This window comes from Corvus brachyrhynchos, unplaced genomic scaffold (genome assembly GCF_000691975.1).
Source record: "Corvus brachyrhynchos isolate BGI_N302 unplaced genomic scaffold, ASM69197v1 scaffold56, whole genome shotgun sequence".
Taxonomy (NCBI): domain Eukaryota; kingdom Metazoa; phylum Chordata; class Aves; order Passeriformes; family Corvidae; genus Corvus; species Corvus brachyrhynchos.
Genome location: NW_008238664.1, coordinates 6,007,640 through 6,017,015, shown reverse-complemented (window position 1 = coordinate 6,017,015; position 9,376 = coordinate 6,007,640). Strand labels below are relative to the sequence as shown.

Here is a 9,376-nt window from a genome sequence, read left to right as displayed (position 1 = left end):
GTTGAAATCTATTTTTGCTTTAACCACAAACTTGATGTCACTCTGAGACCGGAACAATTACCTTAATGTTGCAAGTGTAACTCAAGGAATACTTAAAAAGTTGCAAGCTCAAACAGACTCTCACAGGAACGCAGTTCTAGAGTGAGTAGCTGCTGCCAGCATTTCCTGTGGCTGAGGCTACAGTAAGTACTTCATTAGATACTTGTAATGTGTAATGCCAAAATCTCATCCTGATTATTTCAAAGCAGGGGGAAAAAAAAACATTTTTGGATTCTGGCTTCATCATATTGTGGGAAAGTATGATTCAGCATCTAGGAGAAGAAATGGAGGGCAAACGTCTAGAGTTAGAACAGGAAAAAAACCCCATGGAATCGAATGCTTAGCCGTGAAAGGGAAGAAAGAGTATGATCTGTTGTTAGATCCTTGTGATCTGTTGTTTGCTCTTGTAAGGGAACAGGACAAATGAAGTGAGTAGTTTATGATTCAAAAATAGTGTGAAAATAAGTAAGGTGGGAGAAGGACAGTCTGAAGCAAGACAATCGTTTTCAAGAGCACCTGACAGTGAAACAAATTCCCATTGGTAGTAGCTGAGGGCTATCACACCAGAGATTTAAGAGCAGGTTAGGCAAGCTGTCTGTGGGAGTCAGGATTAGATAGCTTGGGAACTGGTAATGGGATATGAAGCCTTTCATCTGTAGGTCAGTGTTTTGGTTAAGGTCCAGCGCAGCAGAAACTGTTCCTGGCATCTGATGGCTCCTTGCCTGTATGGTATGACTACTTGAATTTCACTCAGTTCCTTGTGAGAGAGCAAGAGCAACTTTTGTGAAATGGCCATTCATGGCAGTTTGCCCTTTCTTTGGCCTTCTCACAGATAAAGGATTAAAGGGACCACGAGTACAGTCTCTTATCTCTTTGAGGATAGTAACTCCAGACTTTTGTTGATGTGGCACTGTGGGAGAAGCTTACACTGCTGCTTCTGTGTAGGTAAGGACACTAGTCCTGTCAGTGTGGCTTTTTCTTTTTTAAGTGAAAAAGTCAGGAAAAGTTGTAGCATAAAAGTAGTGGTACAGTCTAAGCAAGTCTTGGCTAATCACAAAGAAGTAACTTTGGGTTTCTTCCCTGACTGTGAATGTATGACTAAATTAAAAAAAACCCCTCGAATATTGCAGGCCACGGCCCTTGTTCCTCTCAAGTCTGTGTGCAGTACAAAGTTATGCCCTGTGCCTGCAAGGCACATTTCTGCAGTTCAGCTATATTGTCTTTGAGTGTACAGGCAAGTTCTTTGACTAGGAAGCTTTTCCTCTGACGTGGGGGGTGGCAAAAAGGCCATTCTGTAACCAAAGGCTCTGCTGTGCTCGCAGGTGACGGCAAGTGCGTGATCTGCGACTCGTACGTGCGGCCCTGCACCCTGGTGCGCATCTGTGACGAGTGTAACTACGGCTCCTACCAGGGCCGCTGCGTCATCTGCGGGGGGCCCGGAGTGTCCGACGCCTACTACTGCAAGGAGTGCACCATCCAGGAAAAAGATGTATGTTGCCATCCCAGCTACATGGTAGCCGTGCTTACCTTTAAGGGCTTGGAGCTGCTGAAATTAGTGCTGGGACATGGGATGCTTGGCACTCGTTTGCAGTACCTCAAACCTTTCTTCCCGTTCTGATGGTTCCCTGTGTTTGCAAAGCATTTTGAGGAATTGTAACTCTCTTCCTTTTAAGGATCTGACTGTTTCACATGCTCACAGTTCATTTCCTTCACGCACTGCTTGTTACCACTTCAGGTTGTTATCTTACTACCTCTCCAGCCTAGGTTTCACCAGGGTCAGAAACATTGCAGACACTGTAAGGCAGGGGCAGGAGCAGCTCCTCACTAGAAGTCCATTATGAGCCACTGATTAAGAGCACATATGGTACTGTAAGGCCTGTGGAATCAAAACCTTTGTTCTCCTTTGAATAACAACATAAAGTTGGTCCTTAGTGTCCAGTGGCTCCACTGGTAATTGTGTTTCACAAGTTTGATGCTTGTATCATTTCAATGGGATACAATTTATATTTTCTTATTCTTTTCTGGAATGGTGTATATTGTAGATAACTCTTTCTGCTAATGTTTTTTGGTGTAATGGTCCCTTTTGTCTACAGTCAGAGCTATAATCTTTTTATAATGTTGTACTGAAAGATAGCCACTGCACATGTGAAATAAGGCAGCTGTTCACTCCTTGTAAGGCTTTTGTTAATAATCCAACATGAGTGCAGGAGATGAAGAACTGCAACAAAGCATTAGAAAGACCTTACAGAAGAACAAGAACATGATGCTTACAGTTCTGCTATCCCAGAATATAGGTCTGGTAGCTATGAGAGTGTCTGTTAAAGGTTGCCCTGTGTTTTGCAAATATCATTTCCTGTGCACCCTAATGACTGTGAAGAACATGCTGAGAGAGTGGTTCAGAGCGATTTACAGGAGTGTCCTCAGCTGAGTGAGTTGCTGGTTTAATTCTCTCCAGTGCCTGTTTTCTCTAGAGGACTGCAGCCAAATCCAGGACAGGAGCAGGTCTTCATTTGAATTAAGTCATTACATCTAACAGGACCATAGTATTTCTCTGTTTCTAGATATGGATATAAGTGCTGTGATGGTGATGCTGCCTCCTACTTTAAAAATGCTTTGAGAAATAGTAGTTTTGTTCACATGCCTTTGGAATGAAGACAAGTGGCTTTATAAGTCATGAGTAAAACAGGCTTGGTTTTATTTTTATCAATTCATGTGGATTCCCAACAGGTGTTTATCATAACCTAAGATCACCTGTATCTTATCATGTCTGGTTCAGGTGTGAAATAGCCAGCTGCTCTGTCAGGGAGGACTGTAGAAAACATAGAGCTAGAGGAGAATAACAGGTCCAGAGTATTTTAACACCTGAGTGAAGAAAGTTGCTCCATAGCAGAAAACTCAAATGTTACATATTCATGCAGATGTGAATTTGCAGATCTGAAACAGCAGATTTGACATGATTTGTTTCAGGATTGAAAAGTGCTGGCACAAGTGTAGGGAGCTCAGAAGGAGGAAAATTAAGTGTGCTGCTGCCTGTCACAGTTATGGTGTCTGGTGCTGGTGTGAACAAAAAAAAGAGATGGACAGAGCTCTGTACCTGAAGCTTTAACAGTCCAAGGTTTCAGCCACAGCACTTCCATCATCCTCAGAGAAAGACTGGAAAAGAAAGTGAAGCAAGAAAGCAAATGAAATGGAGGGCAGAGGTGGAATGCTATTGGGCACAAGGCAAAGGACCTGGTTACTCTTGGTTCATTTATTCTGGTGGAGGAAGGAATGAAGTATTGTTTCAGCCCACTTTGATCTGTGGGTGAGGGCCAGATTCCCACCTTTTCACCCAGGATGTGAGTTGCAAACAGTAATCTTTTCCTGGAGAAAGGAGCATGCTCATGAGCTGTGTCCTTAGGAGGAGGTGGAAGAATGAACAGAGCCCTGCAATAAGGCTGTCAGGATCTGAACAGACTCTATGGATCGTGGGAGGCAAGGCTTGAAAGAGTCCTACTATTGAGGTTCAAAATGAAATAAGGAGACAATAGCTAGAAATGGGTTGTGGCAGGTGTATGGGGGAGGGATGATTTCTGTTCCCCACCTCTCCTGTTATTCCTATCATGCAGATCCTCCCCACCAGATTCCATCTCTGGCACAGGAGCCAGGCAGCTTGGGTGCAGATTCTACAGCATCTGACATCTGCCCAGGGGCTTTCTAAATGTAATGCACTCAGGCTTGCACATCAGCCAAGGACACGTGTTCCTCTGCCTTCTGGGCCCCTCACAGCTGCTGTGGCCAGCCATAATGTTTTGCCCTAAAGAATTATGCAGATGCTGGGCTCAGGTGGCCCACGGGCAAATGTTCCCAGGTATACCAAGAGGTGCATTTCTGATTTGGTTTTGCAACCACACCTCTCAGGAGGGTCTCCCCTACTCCCCTTGCTTTTCTTGTGGTTTTTTCCTCACCATCTACTGGAATTCAGGTACAAGAACTTACCTGCGTAGCTGCTGTGAGTAGCTGACTGTACAGCCTCTGCAGTAATTGATCCAGGATGCAAGAAATCTGAGATTCAGTTCTGCTGTCACAGCTGAGAGGGGTTCCTAAACACAAGAATGGTTTGGTGGCATCTAGAGCAGCAAGATTCTTCTCGGCTAAAGAGGGGAAGGGTTATTCCTCTGGGCTCTATAAGTCCTGCATATCCTAATTTAGAAAGAATTCAGTCTTGAGGCACTGAGCATCCTTTTCATTAAATGGCTGATGTTATATGAGCTGTTTTCCATTTTGGCCCTGAGGGAGACCATGTCCTACAGTAATGCTGAAAAGATATCCATCCTCTTCTCTGTTCCAGTTCTCTTACTGGAGAGTAATTTGTCTGTACAGGTGTTTGAAATGTGTTGAGAATGGGATGAAGAGTGTGGGAACTGAGAACCTACTGAAACTATGATGTTGTTCTGTGTTTGCCCATTTTCTAACTTACATTTTCTCTTCTTACAGAGGGATGGTTGCCCTAAGATCGTCAACCTGGGCAGTTCCAAGACAGATCTTTTCTATGAAAGGAAAAAGTATGGCTTCAAGAAGAGGTGATCCTATTCGTACGTGGCTACCTCCTGTTGGGTTGGCAAGAGGGTCTTGGAACATCTCTGGACTTTAGTCTTATTGAAAACTGGTTGATTATTTTTTTCTAAAGCAGTACAAATTCAGTAATATACTTGGGGTTGGAGAAATAACAGACTGAATGGAGACTGAAACCTGATCAGAACCAATGATGAGAGAGGGCAAATGAAGATTACTGTCTCTTGCCTTTGCAGAAGCTCTGCTAGCAGTTGCCCCATCTCTCTAGGCAAAGCAGAGTGGGCAAGCACTTCCATGTAGAGGAGACCAGCTCAGTAAAAATGGCAAGTGTGTTTCTAGTGTGGAGAAACGCACTAGAGGTGTTACAGCTTGAGGTTTTTCTTACTGGGCCTCCTCTCAATTGTTTGAAATTGCCCCATCCATTAGTGTTGAAGAACAGAGCATCAATCTGCTCCCCTCCTCCCTTCCTCCAGTATATTTCCATGCTGCCCTGTTTTGTAAGGAACCTGCTCGTGGCTGGTGCCTTCCTAGGGAGAGCACAGCTGTTCCATGTTTTCTTTGACAGATTAATCCAAGGCCATTTCTTGTAACCATTCCTGTAGGATGCATACCAATAAAACTTTTTCTTTTGGGTTTTTATTTTTTGTAAAACAAGAATTTCTCTTTGGTTCATTCTGTGCCTAGCCTCTCTGGAGCTTTCTGGGGACACGAAGGATTAGCCCAGCTAGCACTTCACAATGGGTTATCTGGTTTCTGACAGTGTCTGCTTATGGCCACGTGACCTTGCTGCAAGGAGCTTCAGGGAACGGCTATTGCTTTTGTCTGCCTGTGATCCCAGCCACTGATCATTTTGTCCCGTAGCATGAGGATCGCTGAGCTTGTAACCCTTACCCTGGCTAATACGGCTGTGGATGTTGTTTCACCGTGCAAACATCCAATCCCTTTCTAAAACCTACTAAGCTATTTGACTTGCTATCCTGTTCTTGTGAATAAGTTAAAGCCTTCCCTGCTGTAATGGGAAACCAACTATTGTGTTCTAGGCTATTGGCCGTGTGCGTGCTGGAAACCAGAGGCTGCTTGTTTGTCAAATACCAGTACAGGCTAAAAGCAGTCTGTTGGCTCAGCAAAGATCTGGGAACAGGCGCCTTTGTGCAGAGGCGGAACTGAGTTCCCCACGGGTGTGTACACTCCTCAGATGGTTAAATCAGGGTCCTGGCTCAGTGTGTGTGCCCTGTAGTCCTCCAAGCGCTTGTAGTCTGAGCAGAGCGTGTGCTACACTAACATGGTTGTCTTTGTGCAGTCTTGGGGTGCAGAGCCCCAAGACCTTTTTTTGTTTTGTGCCCCTTCCAGGATTTCAGCTATTTCTTTGAGCCTAGTACCAATTCCTCTAACTACTCTTTGGCTTAAATGCCTCTTCTACCTGCTGCAACCATTTGGATAAAAGTGAAAAGCACACAAGTTGTGATTATCCTCCCCTCAAAAGTAATTTTTCCCCTGCTGCAGCTGGCTTTATCTATCACTGGCCCTACAGCTATCTCAGCTGCTCCTCCCTCTCCTGCCCCCAGCTATTAATTCTGTCAGGTTTCTTTTCCAGGCTTTTTGCAGTATCTGAGAGTATGTTTTCTTCCCTGCACCATGGTTCCCCTACACAGCTTCTGGTGGATGCCATTTGCCAAGGTGTTCAGAGCAATCTAGCTCATTGGTTACAGCAAACCTATTCTCCCAAAGCAGTTCAATGGGAATAAGCAACTGCCTCTGTAGACCCAGAAGCCCATGTCAGACCTGTTATCAGCCATTTTAAATGCTGTATTTCTTGAAAAGCAGGCCATGACATGCAGATTTTTTGTACCTGGAACTTTATCACTTCAACCAGAATTTATCACTTACCCTCAGTCAGGCTGCCCAAATTATCAAACTAGGAATGCAGAAAGTTTGTACGTATTTTTTTTCTTTCCTGGAAATTTGGAAGATGACAAAAGTTTTTCAGTGAAGGTAGAGGGAAATAAAGTAAGGAATTATTTTTTACCTCAGAACCAATACCCCCTGGTGAGCTAATTTTAGAGCACCCCTTGTTCCTAATCATTTAGCAGGATCAGCCAGGCAGGGCTTGCTGTAGAGGTACGAGTGTCCCCATCCCTTCCCCCATCCCCAAAAATGGCTGAGCATACTCACTTTCTTGGCACTCTTGATGCCCTCACGCTGACTGCTGGACATATCAGTCTGGATTCTGAGAGTTAAGCTGCCATTTCTAGTTGTTCTGAGTCACTGGGCAGGTGGAGAGAGGGAGGGACAGGCTTTTTCCCCTTTGCCTTGTTTGCTCAGACAGCTCCAGGGAGCATGCCAAATGCTGCTGGTGCTCAGATCAGTTCAGTGCCACTGCCTTTCTGGTACTTTCAGAGCATGGACAGAACATTGCCCTGAAGCTGCTAATTCAGACAAGGGTAATGGACACATTTTTGTAGCCCAGAAAAATAACTCTTTGCTTGCCTGGCAATGATTTCTCGGTACCAGTAGATGATACCTAGGCAGGGCCTTTAGAAAACTGCAGTATTTTTCACCTAAATGGATTTTAAAGTACTTGTCCAGGAGAAGGAGATTGCCTTGCAGTACTGGAGACCAGAGCATGTGCTAAAAGGGCAAGTTTCCCCACAGGGGGGGAATGAGACAAGACACGTCCTGCTGCTGTGTGCAGGCCAAGCTTTGGAAGGACTTCATCAGTCTGTGGAGTCCTGTGCAGCCAGATTCAGGGGCGCCCTGGCTGCCAGCTGCAAAGTACTTGTGTGGCAACAGCAGGGAAGGGTGGGAGAGACAGGGACAGCTTTGTCAACGTGGCAGCTGAACCCCCATGGTGCTGTCTTCAAATCCTAATGCATGGAGCTAAATGTGTCTTCCTGCCATTACTTTCCTAGGTAGTGGGGGTTTTTTTATTAAAGTGTTGCATAACAAATTTTAAAAAAACCCTTTAATTTCAAATATTTACATTGAAGGAGAGAACATGGGACCTTTTGGCCTATTAAGAAATTGGCCTCTGTTGCCAGTACTAACAAGGCATTGCTGTGTTCTGAAATGTAGGTGTTCCCTGTTACACACCCCTTCAGACCAACTGCCAGCCACAGCTGAGCTCAGCAAATAGCTCTGTAACATACCTCCAGTCCCTTGAACCACCTAGACCTTGTCTTGACAAAGCCCTTGAGCCCCAAGCATTACTTTTCTTTAAAAAAAGACAAAACAAAAAGGTAGATGAAGGCCTGGAATCTGCCTGTGAGCTTTTCCCGTGGGAGCTGCACGGACAAAATCTCGCTTCTGAAACTTTATCTGCACAGGAGCTGTTATTTTCTCATTACAGACATCAGCTGGAGATGTTTGCCTTTTTCAATAGCAGGAAAGAATTTTTCATTTCCTTGGGGTTGTCATGTGAATTGAATGTACAGAGGATTCAGGGTATGGCGATATTAATTATGCCCAATTATAACCTGACTCCCCTTCCTTGGCATTAAATAACCCGACCAAACGAGCTCTGTCCCAGTGGCTTGGCAATTGCTCCCGTCCCCATGCACATGTGACACGGTAGCTCTGCTTTGACGTAAGAGCCAAATGGCTGAGAATGCAGGAGCAGATACTGTGACAGAATTCCTCTGCCTGCGTGTGTACAAGGGCAACGCCATAATTAAAGGAGCACAATCAAGGCACAGGTATTTTAAAGATCCCTAATATGTGACATCCTCTTAGTAACACCTTATTAAAACAATAATAGAATTTTAGAAATGTAATTGCCTTTTTTTGCTTAATGATGCTAAAAATAGCTCAGTCGTTTTAACTTCCTGATCTCTGGCTGACAGCATGGGTTTTTTTCCAGCAAAGCAAGGGAATAATTGAAAAAAAAAAAAAAAAAGCTGTTCATTTGTAACTAAATTCCTTTTAAAATAGGAGTGACGAAAATAAGGCTCCTCATAATAGCTCTCATAAATCTTCCACTTCTCTTTCCCCTTCCCCTGCAGGAAAAAAACTTCAAAAGTTGTTGTTTTTTTTTCTTTAATCAGTGGGAAAATGAGCAAAGGTGGCTGCTGTGTCTGGGAAGGAACATTAATAGATTTCTTAACACATGGTGTTGGCTGGCCTCAAAGAAATGCTCTTCCGTGGCAAAGGCAGTACCTGAGCTAAAGTGTTCCTGAATGAGGGAGGACAAACCAAGCCCAGAAGGAGGCTGAGGACTGTTGTGGAAATGGAGCAAGAGATGAACTTTGTATCTTTGCACTTGGGAGATGGTTACCAGGCCAGCTACCCCTGCTGCAACAGAGACTGCGGTAATGCTTGTGTCAGCACTGAGGAAGATGTAGGACATGTGGCTGGGAGAGCCTGGAAACACCATTCTTGGTGTCCCTTCCACTAGTTTGGACTGTCACTTGGGTCAAAAGCTGCTTTATGTGTGGACAGCAAGCAGCCTTTGCAAGTGGTGTGTGTGCAAGATGGTGTGACCTTGGACTGTAAAATACACGGCCTGGGGATGCCTGTCGGCATTTTCTTCATTTTCCTGGAACTAGTAATGGGTATGCTTTGAAATAAAGGGTGTGGATCTGTGTGTGCGCTGGGTGAGAGTGCCTTCAGCTTGCCAGTGGGCGGTGCAGCTCAGCCTTTGGCAATGGAGGTGCCGCCATCGGCCCCTGGCCCCAGGGATGGCCGTCACCACGGTTGTCCTTCCTCAGGGCAGCCTGTAACCCCGAACCGTGCCCGAACCCGCGAAGGTTCCGCGGTGCGGGAGCACCCGGGACGGAGAGGCCGCGGC

The 9,376-nt window shown here is 45.1% G+C and overlaps 1 protein-coding gene and 1 long non-coding RNA gene across 2 annotated transcripts; both read left to right on the top strand.

Moving 5' to 3' along the window:
• PHF5A (PHD finger protein 5A) lies at positions 1-5,232 on the top strand. The gene is made up of 3 exons (XM_017737862.1): positions 1-984; positions 1,362-1,528; positions 4,516-5,232. The coding sequence occupies exons 1-3, from the start codon at positions 942-944 to the stop codon at positions 4,603-4,605; spliced, it is 300 nt and encodes a 99-aa protein (XP_017593351.1). The 5' UTR covers positions 1-941; the 3' UTR covers positions 4,606-5,232.
• Positions 5,233-6,906: 1,674 nt separating this feature from the next.
• Positions 6,907-9,174, top strand: LOC108447551. Its single transcript, XR_001863174.1, has 2 exons — positions 6,907-8,285; positions 8,634-9,174. It is a non-coding gene; the product is annotated as an uncharacterized LOC108447551 (long non-coding RNA).
• Positions 9,175-9,376: the final 202 nt, after the last annotated feature.